The 19,567-nt window shown below is 35.0% G+C and overlaps 1 protein-coding gene across 2 annotated transcripts in view; it reads left to right on the forward strand.

Moving 5' to 3' along the window:
* The first annotated feature begins 2,926 nt into the window (after positions 1-2,926).
* Positions 2,927-19,567, forward strand: part of gse1a (Gse1 coiled-coil protein a) — a 42,269-nt gene continuing 25,628 nt past the window's right edge. Inside the window, exons 1-2 of one of the 2 annotated variants that reach the window (XM_079414349.1) lie at positions 2,927-3,038; positions 16,651-16,848. In XM_079414349.1, coding sequence (XP_079270475.1) covers positions 16,653-16,848 — 196 coding nt within the window. In that variant the 5' untranslated portion in view covers positions 2,927-3,038; positions 16,651-16,652. The remainder of the gene's footprint in view (positions 3,039-16,650; positions 16,849-19,567) is intronic. The other variant, XM_079414351.1, reaches the window with a different exon arrangement.

Here is a 19,567-nt window from a genome sequence, read left to right on the forward strand (position 1 = left end):
GGAAGCTGTTTGAACTGGTACTGAAGAGTAAACGGCTGTTGAAACAGCATCAATACATCCAAAATCAATGTCAAATATAGGTCAAAATAAGCACTATGAAGCTAAAATGAGAGACAATGTAAAAATAAAGCAAAGGTTTTACTTTGACATATGAATATGCAAAAAAGTTGCAGTGACTGCTGTTTTTCAAAGAGATTTTAAGATGGTGGATAAATTTGGAACGTTTGATATTATAAATATTAACTGGAACAGGAAAAACTTTGATGTTGACCTGACAAAGCCTCGTAAAAAGGCTTTTAAAGCATGAAGTCTGATGACTTTTTTAGGCATATAGTTAGCATTAAGGGTTTAGATATATAAAAATGAAGACCTCCTCAGACCCCTTCAGACCTCATCACACCTTATCAAACACATTAGATCTCATCTGACCACATCTGAGACAGACCGACAGACAGAATAGTGACATTCGTTAAAAAGTAAAAAATTATGATAAAAACAGTTCCATGTTCCTTTTTAAACCAGCAAATTTTCAAAATAGGAAAATCATGGTAAAAACACTTCCTTGCAAGAAAGAAAATTAAAATAAGGCTATTTATTTTCATTTAGACTTTTACAATTATATTTAATAAGTACACATTGTTTTGAATTCCAATTACTAAAAAAAAATCTGAAAAATAAAATCTAAAAACTTTCTATGGACTTTTTTTGTTACTGAAAGCTTATGCCAAAAAACAAAAAAAATCCAGTAAATACAATATAAGCAATTGCTGGTCCCATAACACATGTTTTATGTTTTGTGATAGATTTACATTATTACATTAAGTAAAAAAAATGCATTTAATGCACTAATCATTTATTTTAGCCAAAAGCAATGGTTTGAAGTTAAAAACGTCGAATGATGGATTTGTTTCTTACAAACATGATGCTTTTCACTTCATAAGACATTAACTGATAGACTGGAGTGTTGTGAATTACTTGTGGATTATTGTGATGTTTTTATCAGCTGCTTGGACTCTCATTCTGACGGCACCCATTCACTGCAGAGGATCCACTGGTGAGCAACTAATGTAATGCTACATTTCCCAGATGAAGAAACAAACTCATCTTCATCTTATATGGCCTGAGGGTGAGTAAATTTTCAGTGCATTTACATTTTTGTCAACTATTTCTTTAAAGAATGTTAGCAGATTAATTAACTATAGCGAAAGTGTGTAAAGTGTGTTTATTTTCTCCACAGGGCCAAAAGTGTACTTATATGTGACAACCACAATATAGTGATATATAAACAGACAGTGTAAGACAGAGATATTGTGGATTTTTTGTTTGTTTGTTTGTTTGTTGAATATGTTCAGTATTGTGTGTGTGTGTGTGTGTGTGTGTGTGTGTGTGTGTGATCTGAGCTTTTTGGTGAGCACCAAGGTCAAAGCAGTGAGGTGCATAAATGCATTGTGGGATGCTGGGAGATTGTGTTCCCGCTGAGTAGAGATAAATCATGTCAGTTCCACACACACACACACACACACACACACACACACAGACAGACACTCTCTCTCTCTCTTAAAAGCAGCACATGTGCCGCCCCACAATCCTTCCTTCTTATAGTCTCTCTTCATCTTCCTCCACTGTGTGTGTGTGTTTCACAGCTGCAGGTGCCTCGGTAATCAGTTAACTGTCATGCAAACACACACACACACACAGACACACACAGACACACACGTGCAGAGAGACACAGACACAGATTAGGCTGCAGGTAACGTTTATACCACACACATAAAAGCATCCTCCTCTCCACACCATTAGCACTGTGGTGTGTCGTTTGATCGCACATTAGACACACACACACACACACACACACACACACACACACACACACATGTATACGAACTCAAGGATGCCCTGCAGGTGTGTGTGTGTGTGTGTTTGTGTGCCCAGAATCAGTTGGAAATGGAGTCTTATATGTGCCAGGTTTTAAACTCTTCCTGAGAGAGAGAGAGAGAGAGAGAGAGAGAGAGAGAGACTATGGTACAATCTGAAGGGAATACACACTTGCATAATCTCATTTATTTTGCATAAATAGCTCTGCATTATTTACTGTATAGTGAGCTTGTTTTTTCATATGGGATTCTGTTGTTTAAGATCCATGTCTTTGCTCGAAATATTATTCTGACATAAGTATGTAATATTTATTTTAAATGCAGGCAAGAGTTTTGAGCATATACTGGATGTTGTTTGCATTTATTGCGGTAGCAAATCTTGTAAGCATACTCTAATTCTGGTGGGCTGTTGCTTATATTTATTATGTTTGTATGTGTTTATGTGTTTATGTTATATATGAAGAACAGGTTATATATTTTTAAGTTATATTTTATATGTTATATTATGTATATATCAGATTGTATCTTTTAAATCATGATTGCATTAAATTATATATATATATTTTTATGTGTGTGTACTGTGTATATTTATTATGTATATATAAATACACACAAATACAAAATATATTTTGAAAGTCTTCAGTCTTTATCAGACATTAATCGCGATTAATTATATGAGGTGATATTAACCACGCCTCCGAAAGTGAAAAACGCTGGTGCTGCATGCATTTATTTTCAAAAAAGTTATTTGTTTTTATTTTTTTATTTTTTATCAAACACTATAGTGAATACAATTAAAAGGCACTTTTTTTTTTTTTAATTGTAGAAGAATATAGCAGCCTAGCTTAAAAACGCAGAGATGTTTGCGTTTGTGAATGTACAGTTACAGCATTCCTTCGAGAACACACACACACACAGATAGTGCGCTATCTATGTATCTCGGTGTGACATGACCCCCGTCTGGAGGAGGTCCCTCACCCCTGGCTGTGGCTCTGCCCCGGGGGCGGATCAGCGGAGCAGGTGCTGCTGAGTCTCTAGCGCCGCCTTCACTCACTCCACTGCGGCTCACTCCGCGCTCTCGACCGCTGTGCTGCCGCCGGAGCACCGCCATGGATTTACTCCAGCTCTAAATGCGTGGGAAATACGCTTTTCTTCAGTTTTAAGGTGAGTTCTGTGATAAAGAGGCTCGGGCTGAAGTGTTTTGTCGCGTTTGTTAAGGGCTCCATCGCTCGCCGGAGAACTGCGTGATGAGGGGCGCTTTGTTTTCAGTCACAGTCGTTTGTGGTCCATCCTGCAAGTGTACAATTAGCTGTTTTTTGTTTACTTAGTTTAAATATATTACAGTCGCTCCATTTGAGCCCGGAATACTATGGTCTTCCGTGACAGATATAGATTTTATTGGCTTTGTTATTAGAAATGATATGCTTGATGTGACCTCTGGGACTCATTCATATTCAAAACTGTTTAACAATAGTCTCTGAGTAAAATGTTGGGCTGTTGAGAGAGTCGTGTTGAGTTAGATGACCTTCTGCTATTCTGTCACCTCAAGGTTAATTTTCCATCCATCTCAGACCTCCCTTCTGGATCCTGTGTAAATTAGGTTATTAATACAGTATTTGATGTGAATTTGTCCAGATAAACGCTTGAAACCCAGAGATAATTTGCAGTGAAGTAGGCCTATCACTCAAATATTGGTTACATTTATTAATGTTATAGATTTTAGTGTAAAATATGAAAACTAGGTCAATATATATTGGCTAGACTGATTATTTGGACAATTTGAGATTCACAGACATCCTTGTCAATGAATAATAAGAATTTTATGAATTTTGGTGAAGTATTTTGCGTCCGTCTGACCGGCCGTCCAAAATATCAGTATTGGCCAAAACGGCAAAAACTAATGTTAAACCATAGAAAACTGTTGGTTTGGTCACATCCTGTCTGTTTTACACATGTCAAGTTTTCGTTTTTGAAGTCTCTTGTTTCCTTTTCTGGGTTTTTGTGTGGTCAAGTAAATGTCAGTGTACTGTGGAAAGTCATATTTACCCAGAAGCCTGTCTGGATATATGTACAGTGTATACTGGCAGAATGTGAGTTTGCATTATCCTGTCACACTGACTTCCAGAGATCATTTCTAAATAACTAACGGCTGAGGTTTTATTTGATTAAGTGCGAAACTGAAATGTGAGTTGTAGTTTGTGTTAAACTGGAAAGACTGGATGAGTTGGATGTTATGAGAAGGAGTAGTTCAGTGAGAAGTTACTGTAATTACTTGCTCAAAAAGTCAAAGATTAAGGCGTCATTAAGTCAGGAACAATTGTAATTGAAGATCGTCAACAGCTGACAGCAAATCGAATGGAAAACTAGTAATGTCACCGCTTGAAAATATACAAATGCAAAAGCGCAATGTAAGTATGTTTTTACAGTAAATATGATCTTGTGTTGTGATCCAGTGCTACTCTAATGGTTTGATGTGAGTGTATCTTGGGTGGGGATGGAGGTGGGGGGTTGCAGACGCTGTATAAAGAAACTCCTCATTGACCATCTGACTCCATTAGACTCTTATTTGCTTATGACCAGCTTGATAACGGATATTTACATTCTTGAATGCTGATTTGACCTGCCAGTCTTTTGTTCTTTGACCTCTTTAAGCCTTTGAGTGTTGTAGGTTAATACACACAAAGGTGTTTTATGTATGTTTTTTTTTAAGTCATAGTCGGGTATACAGACAGGCTTAAAATATGTGCATTAAAAAAAAATATATATATATATATATATATTTATCAGTAATTTTTATCCAAAGTATCTTAAAACAGAGGAGCATAAACAATTTGGAATTATTTTTGTGTTTAATTCTTTTTTAAATAATTGGAATATTTTTATTTACAAATTGTTTAAAAATGTATAAAGGCATTTTATGTATAAAGCATGGCTTTCTTGGTTATATTATATTATATTTGCATTTATGCATATAATATATATTATATTATATTTGCATTTATGCATTTAGCAGTTGTTTTTATCTGAATTTGTTGATGATTATATTATATTATAATATTGGTTATATTATATTATATTTGCATTTATGCATATAATATATATATTATATTATATTTGCATTTATGCATTTAGCAGTTGTTTTTATCTGAATTTGTTGATGATTATATTATATTATAATATTGGTTATATTATATTATATTTGCATTTATGCATATAATATATATATTATATTATATTTGCATTTATGCATTTAGCAGTTGTTTTTATCTGAAGTGACTTTCAGTTGAACAACATTTTTTTGTGGTCAATTTTTATTTTTAAAATAAGTTTAAAGAATGTTGTTATTAAATGTAAAATACATTTTAATATTATTTTGCGTTGCACTTAAAATCTGCACTTTATTGTGCAATTCAAGACTGGAGTAGTGTTTTTTTTTTATAATCTCTGGTTTCGCGATTGATTAACAGGGTGTTGAGGATGGATTATAAAATGAAAACCCCTGTACCAAGTGTGTGTGTGTGTGTAGTCAGCAGTGTTAAACCCTCAGAGACAGACTGTATTGGGATTAGCTCAGATTTCTGCTGCTTATTTAACTGATGTTGGTCAGCTGCTATATGTATTTACACACACACATTGGCTGTTTGCACTACAGTGGTCTTCATTTTAGATATGCCTGTTGAGCTGAAGTGACAAAAGAAAGTTATGATTTTTGGCACTTTAAAACTGAGGGAAAAAAATATGTCTAACTTATTAAAGTTGGGAACAGAAAGTTAATGTGGTCTTAGAAGAGCCACATGTAATAAGATGCCAAGAGAAAAGAGGGGGAGAGAGTGGTCAAAAGGCAAGAAAACACCAATTTTTTATGCTATTTTTGGCATCAGAAATGCTCTCTAGATATTCAAAATGATCAACCAGCACTGCATACATAGTGACAGGGGGAATATTCCCAAAGCATAAACACTTACCCAGCATACTTTGATGTGTGTCAGCAGTTTTGGGGGCTTAAGAGATGCCAAGTGTCCCTTAGAGGGGACAGCGTGGGATGTAATAAAAGCTTTCACTTTTTTGTTGGACTTTTCCTGCTGCTCAAACACAGACAAAGCTGTGGGACCAACTGATAAGAGTATTTATGTTGTAATTGTTTACACTGTATCGGTGAACTGCTTCCTTACAACTGCTTCCTTACCTGCCAGATGAAGCTCCAGTTAGTGTGAACTCGGTGCCTTAAAGCTTTTGTGCAGTTTAACAATATAACTGCTTCATTCTGTTGAAATGACAAATTCTGTCATTATTCTGTTGTGATTTCTAAAAGTATCATCATGCACACACACACACACACACAAGTCTCTAGTGGAGCAACCGTTTATCAGTGATGAAGATGCTTGTGATTGCGTGATACTATTTTATTAATGTTTTATTAATTTTATTTGTTTATATATTTATTACTTAACAAAAGAATTTAAATTTGGTCTAATGTTGTTGTAGAGAAGACCGCTCAAGAACCCCATGATCAAGGTATAAATAAATTAGTAAAAATACAATAAATTTGACGTTTTTATGGCAAAGCAAGGTTAGTTTAGGTAGCAGATTGACATCCTAAAGCTTCATGTAATTTATAATGTAATTAATGTACAATATTTGTAAATAAAATACTTTCTACCTTGAAAAAATATAGGCCTATTTAGATTTTTAGATTTTATTTTTATTGGAGACTCCTTTTTGCGATTTTTGCCTACACAGCAGCAAAAATAACTTTATGCATGTAATATTATGTCCATAAAGTGTGGGCAAAGCCATTTTATTTGTTAATTAAAGATATATAATTTGTTGATGATTATTGAGAGCTGTTACATAAGTCTATGCTAGGAGAGTCATCGACATGCTGAACATACCATGCCAAACCCAATAATTACACAGAAGCCACTGATTTGGATTTTTTGGAACTTGTTGCATTAATGCGTTAACCATGAAACTTTATTGTCAATGCAAACCCTTTTTTAATAATATCAGTAATGGTTTTTGATGAATATTGTATATATTAGCTTCTGAACCATTTATGAAGAAGAGTAGGTCCTATGTATGCCTTTGTGGAGTTATGTACTGTAGATTTGAAGGGTTGTTGGTGATCTGCATCTTTTATAGTTTAATGTGGTAACTATGAGGTACCTTACCGTGTCTGATGTGGTTCTATGAATAGAAATGTTGAGTAAAATCTGCTGAAGATTACTCATGTTTGCTTTTGCTTTTACTTTTAAAACAAGGCTAAAGGGTACTACAGACTTTGATGCTTTTATGCATTTATGTTCATAACCCTTACAAAGTGACTAACAAGAAAGTACACGTGTAATATAAGCAGTAATTACCAGAACAGGAGGCTGAAGATATGGGTCATGTGCTAAGGTTAGACCACAGGAGCCTTGATTATCAAGACCTGCAAATGCTACAACAGTTGTGTATATATATAGCTATGCTCAGGTGGCTAAAGATGAATCATCTTGTGTCTTCAGATCAGTCAACCAATTGCAGTGCTGATGGACCGATGCATAATGAGAAAAAAGGAATGACAAGTATGCCAGTAGGACATCTGTGGTTTTGTTTGTTGTGCATTATCCTTAAAATATCTTGGGTGTGAGCCTAAGAGGTTTAAGAGGTGAAACCTGAAAAGGTGTGTCTCAAGGTTCTAGATTAAAAGTTTAACTTGGAAGACATCTGAAATGTACAGTGTTGAGGGTACTCCAGAAACACTGAGCTAGGAGACTAGAAGTAGCGGATCCCTGGGGTGTATACTGCGCTAAATGACTGACATTATTTCCAGGAGCCTCCAAAACCTCAGGCTACACTGCTCGAGACTACCAACAGAAGCTGAACATCAGGGCCCTCAGTGAATACAGTGTGAGCAGACCACCAGTGCCCCAGGGACGCTCCAGGGCTGCTAGGGCCTATGGGCTCCTTTGTACATACAACAAATGTGGGACATGTGGGCCCCTTGGTATGTATAGTGACAAAGGCCCCTCAGAGACTACAGTCTGATCTGAACACAAGGGTCCCCAAGTGCAGTACAAGCTTAACCCCAGGTCACCTCTATAGACATCTGCCTAGGAAGCTCTTGGCATAGTCAGAAATGGTGTTTTAAATTTGATTGACTTTAAAGATCTGGAAAGACGCGTAAGATGATAGAATTTCTCTAAATAACAAACTAACATAAATGTTAGTGGACAAATGACTAGAGTGTGGTTTGTTGGCTAGTTTGGCAAAAAATAACTTTGTGTACTTATAAAGGAGCCTGATGCTTCAGGGCTGGGAGAGCTGGTTGTGTAGGGCAACATCAAAGGTTTTTTAGCACCTAGAGGGGATGACACTGAGACCGTCACCTGAGATAAAGATCATGACCGTGGGAATGCTCATGAGTGGGAAGAAGAGTAACCTAATTTTCAAATAGGTTTATCAGACATATTCAGACCAAATTATAAGACCTAGGCCTAAATGTGAATGCGAAATGAGCTGTCAAGTGCAGTCGTAGTAGTGATTAGAGAAGCCACACAACTGCATGATGCGCGCTTAAAAATAATGGAGAATTTCGCAGTAATGCTGTTGGAGAACCATTTAACATCTATGAAAACTTTTAATTGCAAAAAAGGCTCTTTAGATTAATAAAATGTTATTTACACTTAAGAAAATAAATTGTTCTTTTAGCAATTGTTCACTTAAAGGTTCTTTGGGGAGCAAAAAATGATTGTTTTATAGCAATTGTTCTCAATTTCAGTCCTCGCGTACCACTGCTCTGCACATTTTGTATGCATCTCTTATCACCTCAGACGTTTGTTCTATTCGACAGCAAGTGCCCTGCGAAGTGGACATCTCACAATATTCTGCCATGATTCCAGTTAGACGGGCGCATATATGTTCCATTCAAAGTGCATTAACGTGTATTTATTTGTATTTGTATTGTATTTATTTACAGAGGTATATTATGTCACATTTTACTCTTCTGTAGTAAGTTTCGTCTGTGTGTGAAGACGATGCAGGTAGTGGCGTAGCACAAATCCGTGAATGAATGTTCTAAAGTAAAGTAAACTTAAACATATTTAAGCTCAGGGAGCAAAGAACACCGTGTAGGGACCATGTCAATTGAAACACAGTTCATGCATGGAGTTCTTTTCTAATGGTGTCATCAGGTGTGTTAAATAAGAGAGACATGGTGGTACGCGAGGACTGGAATTGAGAACCACTGTTCTATCCACCTTTTTCCTGAATGCCGAAGTCTCACCTGACTGGAACGATGATCTACATTTCCAGTCTCTGGTGTTTCTAGTAGGGATGGGCGATATGGCCTAAAAAATTTATCACGATAATTTCAGGTATTTATTGCGATAACGATACAAATGACGATAATATATATATATATATATATATATATATATATATATATATATATATATATATATATATAAATAGGTTAAGTTTTAAAGATTAAGTTTATTTCATATAGTATTATTAATGCAATTAACTTGAAACTTTCTGTACACAGCCAACTTATGGCCATGCTAATAATGATCAACAGCTCATCTCCATTAATTGCTCTTATCAACCATAATAATGCGTTATGGACACTTCATATTAAATCATATGCATAGGCTACTGGCACACGTTTACCACGTTGCTGATGACTGAAAGCCTGTGTATGGCTATACTGCTGTGATCTGTTTCAGGCTTTCCATATCATAACATTTTAGAAATTAATTCATTGTAATATCTCAGAAATGGCATATTTAACTTTATTAAAAGTATGGCATCTTTTATGTCAAATTCAAATTGGACGTGTTTCCACTCTTTGTAACCACCATTTTTCCATTTTTCTGTACACTTTGCATATTATGGTAGTTTGCTCCTCATGATCTGATTTTCTGTAACCAAACCAGTTGCAAATTGTGGAGGTAGCTCCTCGCGTAACAACAAGCTCCTCCTCATGGTGCGTTCACACCAGACGCGAATGAAGCGTTAAGCGCGAATGATTTACATGTTAAGTCGATGCAAAGACGCGAATAGACATCCTGCCGCGCAATTCGCTCGAATGACGCAGCGCGAATTGAGCGTTTAGAGCGAAATTCTATACATATGCTCTCTGTGGCAGTCATACATGTGCGCCTGGCAGAAGCCCTGCCCATGACGCGAATTCGCGCCTGTTGTGCAGTGAATTTCACGCGCGAATGAAGCGCGTAAACCCAAAATGTTCACGCGTCCAACTACGCGCGAATAGCGCGATTTATTCGCGCAAGTCGCGTCCGGTGTGAACGCACTGTCAGCCTCACGTCCGCCTTCCGCCATGCTTGTTTTCACTCCGCACGTGAACAGTGAATCGGGCCGCACAAAACTACGTCATCAACTAGACTTATCGTTATTATCGTGAGGAGACAAATTTTTATCGTGAGGAGAATTTTCAACGGTATATCGCAAACGATAAGATATCGCCCATCCCTAGTTTCTAGTCACATTAATGTATTTTCAGAGCTGATAATACAACGTTAAACTTATGAAAATGATTTTAAAAAAGTACATGGCACCATAGTTTCGTCACTTTACAGTGTCGCAATATCTTTTTGCAGTAACTCACCTGTCAAAGTTTAATGAGTGGATAGATGGCATAAAGCGGCCAGAGGTAAGCTGCATTGAAAACAGACGAGGGCACATATATATATAGGTCTAGATTAGGATGACGTTCAAAGGATTTTGCCCACAAAAACAATAAGAGCACACATTATTTTAACACAGTTTCAGTTTAATTGAGTTGATCTTTTTTTTACCCCCTTTTAACATGGATTTGTGAAGTTAGAATCCATCATGGCGGCGCTCACTCAGGAAAAAGGTGGATAGAACATTTAAAAAAAAACCAAAAAAAACTTATTTTTATGAGAACATTTTGTGCAATGGAAAGGTTCCATGGATGTTAAAGGTTCTTTATTGAACCATTGATGCCAATAAATAACTTTTTTAAGAGTGTGATATAGAGTGATCTGGTCTAAAAATGAGGAAGTTTAAGGGACTTATTACCGAACCTTGTGGGACACCGGTGGTTTGGGGGTGGGGAGAACAGAGTTTCACAGCCGGATTGTTGTAACCGCACGTACATTGTACACGCAGGTCGCACATGTGCATTTAACTCTCTTGCAGTAATTAGTTTATCCGCAAAGTAGCAACCCTGCCGTGGGGGTATCGATTCACGAAGTAGCCGAAGAAAAAATGCATATACAGAACAAACCAGAATGTGGGTTAGTTACAGTGACAATGGAGGCCCACATAGATGAGAGATTGTGCGAAGAGGTTAGAAAATATCCTCATTTGTACCACTGTAGCATGAAAAAATACAAAGATATTCATATGGGTTTTAACTCGAGGTGAGAGATTGCGCAAACACTGGCATCATTAGGCCAGGAGAGGTATTGAAATTTGATGCAAAGCACATGCGTCAAACGTCTGTGTACGCGTCAAATGAAGTATACTTTGCAAGGCTGTGCGTATGACTGTACGTGTACGCTAACGTAAAAAAAAGAAGTATACTTTGGCCTTTATCCCAAGAAAATACAATTCTAAATATGCTCTGTCAGCTCTGAGATCAACAGGTTGTAGATACCAGTGTAGATTACTGCAGACAGATCTAGAAGAATCAATACAAAGTAAATCAAGGACATTTAAGCATAGCATAAGGGCTTCAGTTATGGCAAGTGGAGTTGTTTTGGCACTTATACGTCAATGTAAGGTCTTCAACCTTCAAGCCCTTTGTAACCAGTAGCTTTGTGATCAACGTTCTCTCTAGTTATCAATCTTTATTGTAGTCACAACCAATTAGTGCATTTCACTCTCGAAGTAACAGTACTATTCTAGTCCTCATCCATCTTTAATACTGACAGTGAAACACGCGCACATACACACACTGGGGTTAATGAGCAGAAGGCAGGTGTGTGTGAGGTGCTTTATCTAGTCTTAATGAATGCCGAGGGTAGCAGATCTCTGTAGTCGCCCATGCATGAATGCTTGTCTGTCATCATTATGGACATGTATGTGTGTGAGAGTGTTCATTTGTGGCCAACAAAGCACTTTGACACATCATCCATCACCCAGTCTTTTATCCCTGCTGTTTCTCCCATTGAATTTACATGAGCCGGTCATGTCGACAAGGGCTGGGTCAATTTGCATTGGCTGTACTGTCTAATGAACAAGCTTATTAGAGAGCCAGTGGGGAGCAGAGGACTGTGGGACTGTTTTTTGCTGACTCCAACCACAGCTTAAGCCTCTGGGAAAAACAGCACAGCAGGATTTCATCTTTGAGAGAGAGGAGATCTTCACATAGCAAGCCTTGGGTGCTTTTAGTGAGCCATTTTAAACATTTGGCCATTCATTTTGCATGGCCGGCTGGAGATCTGATGATTTTCGTACAATATCCTTTTTGTGTTTGCATATGTGACTATACTCAAACGTGTGAGGTTAATAAGCCACAGACCTACAGTAAATCCTGCTTGATCAGGGATTAAAATGCTTCTTTTTTGCAGTAGTTTGAGGTGTAGGTGCATCTGCGAGTGCATAGATGTGTAATGATGTGGAATATTTCACTAAGCATGCCAGATGACTAATTAACTCCTTTAATAAGGTTGTAGATCATGCTAAAAACTGCAATGAAGCAGCAATGTTTATTATTGTCAGAGCAATAATATAGTTTAGGGAGAGAATCTGGAATCTATATGAACTGGGATTCATACCAAATTTGCTTCTATAAATACTTTAATATATGCAAATAGAACATCATGATGACTTATGGTATGGTTTTTGTTCTTTTGTTCTTTTACTTTTTAATTCCCATTTACTTTAATGTAAAAGAGCAGCTTGGACATTCTGCTAAATATCTAATTTCTTGTTCCATGGAATAATATATATTTATATATCATGTGAGTTTGGAACAACTTTGAGGGGTGATTAAATGATGACAGAGTTGTTGTTTTTGGGTGAATGAGTCCTTTAAGGCATCCTAGAGAAATAAATGTTATCTCTGTCCCACTCCTTGACATAGCAGCTTATAAATCGCTCTGTGTTGAGAGGGCCGTCTCTCTCAGAATGGCTGTGTGTTCCGGAAGATACCTGTGGCTTTTCTCATTTCCACAGCGAGCAGAGACCCTCTGTTATCTCTGATTGACACTATCCTGGAGGGAAAGTGTGATGAGAGGAGGGGGGTGGGAGCGCGTGTGAGTTCAGTAGCGGATTGATTGAGAATGTTTGTCAAGAGAAGGAGAGAATGAGGGAGATAAAGACAAGAGGCCTGTTTGTAGCACGCAAATGAGTGGAAGGGAGACAGCTGTGTTTCAAGAGCGCATGATATGATGATTTGATTGATAAGCCCTTAACAGGATTGGAGAGCGACGGATATGCGGTTTGCTTAATGGCAGGGAGAAAACAGTGTCTCAGTTATAATGCTGCACTTGTTTATTATCCTACATGTGAGGATTATAGCTAACTTTTTTGTGAAGCCTATTTGCATAGATATACTTAATTTACTGAACTTTTGTTTTAATTTAATTTTTATTTTTTGTTCACTACGAAAGCTCTTAGTAGCTGTAAATGTTTTTGTTTTATTGATTTTTACTTTATTTTGTTGTATTTTATTTTTAGTTCATTACAGCTCTAATTGTTTATTTTACTTTTATTGTTTTTATTTTGTTTTATTTTTTAGTTCACTAAGAAAAAATCTCTAAAGAGGTTATTCATGTTTTGTTTGTTTTGCTGTATTTTACTTGTTTTTTTTTTTTTAATTCAACATGAAAGCTCTTTTGTTTTGTTTTTTTGTATTTTAGTTTTTATTTTATTTTTGTATTTTTTTTAGTTCACTACAAATGCTATACGAGCCATGTTTTTGTTTTGTTTAACTTTGTTTTACTTATTTTTAGTTCACCATGAAAGCTCTAAGAGGCCATATGTTATATTTAGTCGTTTTTTTCTCTTTTGTTTAATCTTTAGTTTAATATGAAAGCTCTTGAAGCTATACATTTTTGTTTTGTTGTTGTGTTTTACTGTATTTTCCTTTTTTTGTTTGATTTTTATTTGTTTGATTTAAAATCTCTGAAAGACCATACATTGTTATTATTATTATTTTACTTACATTTTAGTTCACTACAAAAGTTCTAAGAAGCCATGTTTTTTTGTACTTTACTTTTTTTTTCTTTTCTTTTTTTTTTAGCTCACTGCAAAAGCTCTAAGAGGCCATACATTTTGTTTTGTATTGTTTTTATTTCACTACAGAAGCCAGAAGCTGTGCATTATTGATATCTTCTGTCATGTTTTATTTGCTTCGCTTTGCCCAAAAGTCTCATAAGATATTTTTGTTTGGTAGCTGATATGTAAAGAGAACAAATTGCAAATTGAGTGTTATATTGTGCCTGAATTATAACACTATTTAAGATTAATCAGATTAATCTGTTCAGTTCAGCCACAGGACATATTATGTTCTCTTACTCTGCATGTTTGGATGCGTAAGGCTCCATTAAGTCGTAATGAAGTTGTGGCTGATGGCAGAGGATGCTGCTGCCAGCTCTCCTAACTGCCCTAAGTTCATTATTAATTGTTTTGCTCGGTTCAGCAGAAGGCCAAGGGTGAGGCAGAGTTTATCACGATAAAGCAAGCTTTTGTTTGTTTCTGGTAGAAACGCTGGCAGTGAGTGATAGCTGGAGGTGTGAGCGAGAGATACACAAAGGAAGGAAGTTATTGAAAACTCACAGTTCAGATCTGGAACTTAACATGTGAAAAGTCTAACATGTCTGTTCTCCCTTCCAAACCTTTATTTTAAGAAAAAAACAGCAACCATTGTTCTGTTAAGCCTTCACTTCTGAAGTACCGTAGCTTGTACTTTTCTATCCAAATGTTTACTTTTTTCCCCAGCACCTCTGATGTTACTGTCACTTTAAAATGAATTGCTTCTGTTTTACTAAAACACTTTGGATAAAATTTGGATAAATCTGCTAAATATAAAATGCAATGTAAATGTAAAACTATTTTCATACAGGTGGTCTGACCTTGTCATAGTTGAATTCTGGTTGCCGATCAGGTTTTTTTAGGCAAACCAGTTAATGTATCAGGCACTGAATCATTGCAAGAAGCATATGCAAATAAATGTGGTTATCAGTTTATGTAATTCATTATTTGTAAACTCACTCTTTATGCTTTAAGCCTGTAAATCAGACAAATAAAATAGTCAGAAAATCTTTTTTTAATGTAACAGTTCATTGCAACTTTAGATAAAATAATCAAAAAGAAAATGAAAAGTATGTTTTGAGTATGTTGAGTATCATATTTGATACATCAGGATTTTTTGGCACATACAGTCTGATATATTAAGAATATGGAGCTCAACTCGAGGAGGAAAAAACCTTTGTTCAGAGTCACAAATTGAGCAAAAATATGCTATTTGATGCATTTGCTGATTTTTGTATGGTCAAAAAGTGAAAGTGGAGCTCAAACAGTAAAGCAGACTACTTACATAAATTGCATATAAATATCAGTCTCTCAAAAATATGTCTTAATAAGATGAGATTTAAATGCTTAAGCTCAGTAATATTTGTTGTGGGGGTAAAACATTTACTGTTTTGTTGTTTTTCATAGTTTTTTTTTTTTTTACAGATTTTTCCTCTTTTGTTTTTCATTTTACTTTATACCGTGTTTTGTATTTTTAATTTGTTTTGTGATTTTGCGCTTTTATCCTTTTTTGTCTTGCTATTTGTTTTACATTTTGTTTTTGTATTTTTCTGATTTGTTTTTGCATTTTCATTTACTTTTGTTGCTGTTTTGTTTCAAATGTAGGTTTTTCCTGATTTGTTTTGTATTTTTGTGTTTTCATTTATTTTGTTTCGTTTTTTGTTCTGCTATTTATTTAATGCAATGCAATACAACGATGATTGAGAGATGAACAAATAAACCTTTCTCAAAAGCCTGACGATCATATTTGATACTCGCATTTTAACCTAATTTTTCTAAAAATGATATATGGATAATAGAGTAAAATGAAGTTGGCAGTCCAGGAAGTGTTATTCTTGAAATGGTACTAAAAATATAAGTTATTCCCCCGGTTTCACAAACAAGGCTTAAGCCTAGTCCTAGACTAAAATGTAAGTCTGAGCTGTTTCAACTGACAGAAACTTGCACTGACTGATCTTAAAACACATCAGTGCCTTTGTTTTGTCTTTAGATGCACACCAGTAATGTTTTTTTCATAGGCATGTTTATAAAAATGACTTAAATGTCCTAATTGAACAATGGCCTAATCCTGGCTTAGTCTAAAACCTTTCTGTGAAACCGGGCCATTGTTACTTAAAGACACAGCAAAAAGACACTGATGAACCACAACCTCAAAATGCATGTTTTATACTAAAATATATGTACTTATTATAAAAGTATGAACTATAAATTAGATGTCAGAAGGTATGTAGTAGATTGCGTACGGTACAAGTTTTGATCATGTTGATAATTTTCAAGACCTTAAAAATTTGCTTAACAAATGTTATACAGTACAGTAGGCTTCTATAGGGTTAATTTTTAACAAAACCTGTTTTGCACACACACACACACACACACACTCCTTCATCTTTGTATAAAGCTTGTGCGAATCAAAGCATGTGGTTCTACTGACTTGGAGTGGAAATAAAAATAGCGTGAGCAATTTGAATTGAACTCAATCTTAAATTGAGCCTCTGTGATAGTGAATTTAGTTTTGAACAGAAACTACATCTTTCTGTCTCTGCAGGTATGAGCCATGAGCTAAAGTCTCCATCATTAGGCATGATTTCGGCAGCACCATGCAGCATGGCGACTGTAAGCCCCCTCACTCCCTCCCCCATCAGCGGAGCAGTGGTGGCCAACGGGAGCCCCGCAGCCCAGTCTGCACACTCGGGATTCGCCGCCGCTCTCCGCAAGCTCGCCAAACAGGCCGAAGAGCCACGAGGTGAGCGCCCTTTCCTCTGCTCTTTACCCTTCAGTCTTTATCACCTCACCCATGATCCCACGCTGAACAGGCAATATGTTGCTGTAGTCAGCAGATCTTTACTAGTAGTACAACAACACTATTGCACTTATATGTCCTCATTCACTTAGAGGCAATTTCTATATGTTCATGTACACACAACTAAAGATCTTTCAGAGTCGTTAGCGTTTTTGTATTATTTAGATAAGAATCTTGGTAGATATTAAGTAGATGATATGTTTTGTCCTTTTGTGTTTTCATTCATTTGTTTGTTTGTTTTGTATTTTTTATTTTGCTAATTTTCAGATTTTTAAAAACGTTTTTGTTTTCTTTTATTTATTTTTCTGATTTGTTTTGTAATTTTGTTTTATTTTTTATTTGTGTTCTGCTATTAGTTTTTTTTATTTTTGTTTTTGCCTAATTTGCTTTGTAATTTATTTCATTTTCTTCTATTTTTGTTTTGCTTTTTGATTTTGCATTTTCATGTCTTTTTTTATTTTGTTCTTCTATGTTTTTGTACTTTTTTCTGTTTTTATTCTGCTTTTTGTTTTGTATTTTATTTTAGTTTTTTTTAATTGTTTTGTGTTTTTGTATTTTCATTTATTTTTGTTTTGAAATTATTTAGATTTGTTTAGTGATTTTTTTTTTTTGTGTGTGTTTTCATTTATTTTTGTTGACTTTGTTCTACTATTTGCTTTTTATATTTTTATTCTGCTTTTTGTTTTGGATTTTGTATTTGTTTTTTGTTAATTTTTTTCATCATTTGCATTTGTTTTGCGACTTAATATTTTTTGTTTTAGTGATTTTTTTTTTTTCTTTTTTTTCCTGATTTGTTTTTAATTTTTGTATTTTCATTTACTTAGCTTGTTTTTGTTTTGCTCTGCCCTTTTATGTTGTTTTTTTTTCCTGATTTCTTATGTGATTTTGTTTTTATTTGTTTTTTGGTATTTTTTTCTGCTGTTTGTTTTTGTATAGTGTTTTGTGATTTATTTTTTATTTATTTTATTTTTTCATTTGTTTTGCTCTTGTTTCTGTTTTGTTTTATGTTTGCTTTGTTAATTTGTTTAGTGGTTTGTGATATTTGCTTTGTCACTTACTATTTTTTCGATTGTTTCTTTTGTGTTTTGCCACTGCTTACATGGTCACTGATAGATTATGTGTTGTAACGTCATTACCATTAGCGTAGTTTCAGTAAGTCTTTTAAAGCAGTATGTAAACAAGCCCGCCGCCATATGTACGCGTGTAATATGGACAGCCATTCTTTGCTCAGCGTGTGTATGAGTGTGGGTGGTGGTTTCTGTCAACAAATTGTGAATAGATTTGAATAATATTTGCATATGGGTTTGCAGCATTTCAGATGGCTGGCACAACATTTAGCTGCCCATCTGTCTGTGTAATTGTAATAGTCAACGCCAAAAAAACCTGAACATACACAAAACATTACATACAATATCAAGTTTTAGACAGTGTTTTCTACTGTTGTCTTGGCATTTAAGATCTACAAAATTGTCTTCTGTCAGAAATGTTTTACTCTTCATTAAACGAAAACAACATCAGCTGAAAGACAAGACATTCAATGCATTATGTTTTAAAGAAAAACAGTGCCATTTAACAAGCGTCTTCTTGAATGAGCTCAAGCATACATGGTTTGGCCGTGTGTTTATCGACATGATGCATTGTGAGTGATCATTATATTCATCTCTCCAAAGCTCTGAGACAGAGAGAAAAGGATTATATTGATTGGTTAAGAGCTTGTATGCCAGTAATTTCTATAGAGCTTCTCTAAGTGTCTTTTTACTGCTGTGTCTGTGAGTTTATCACGCTGTGCATACGGCTCTGCCTCTGCTTGTCACTTTATGCGCTCGTACACTCTTTGACTAGGGTAATTCAATGACAGTCAATGCTCTGTCTCAGATTGCTAAGCCTGTTTGGAAAAGCTGCCTTTTGTTTAAGGCTTTGGTGGTTTTGGGACTTTTCTTGTGTGTGTGTGTGTGTTGATGTTGGCTGTCCTATGTAACTTTCTTTCTCACACTTTCTTGTTTCCTCAGTGTTTGACAGATAGCATGACTGCAAACTAGTCAAATATCACCAAAGCTTTCATATACAGTTAGTTGAACTTAAACATGCTTTTTAAACCCACTTAAATACATCTTTATATGTAATTTCATAATTCTCTTTAAAATATGCTTAAAGTGTTAATATTAAATATAAAATGTATATTATAATTAATATTTATAATATTAAAGTGAATGAACTGACAAGCATTTATGGTAAACTACAACATACTTTAATATGTATGTCATTTAAATATGTTTGCATTTCCGTTTTTTTATGTTTTTGTTTTGTGATGTTATATTTATATATATATTTTCGTATTTTCATTTATTTATGTTTTGTTTTGTTCTACTATATGTTTTGTATTTTTTTATTCGTTGTGTAGTGGGGGTTTGCATTTCTTTTTTTTACTTTGCTCTTTTTTTGCTATTTATTTTATTTTGCATTTTGTTTTTTATTTTGCATTTTAATTTGTTTGCTTTTTTGTATTTTGTTTTGCATTTTTTTTTTTTTTTTTTTGTAATGTAATTTATATGTATATATTTTTTGTGTTTTCATTTATTTTCGCTTTGTTCCTCTTTTTTGATATTTGTTTTGCATTTGGTATTTTGTTTTTCTGATTTGTTTAGTGATTTTTTTTCATTCG

Source organism: Barbus barbus (assembly GCF_936440315.1).
Source record: "Barbus barbus genome assembly, chromosome: 50".
Lineage (NCBI taxonomy): Eukaryota > Metazoa > Chordata > Actinopteri > Cypriniformes > Cyprinidae > Barbus > Barbus barbus.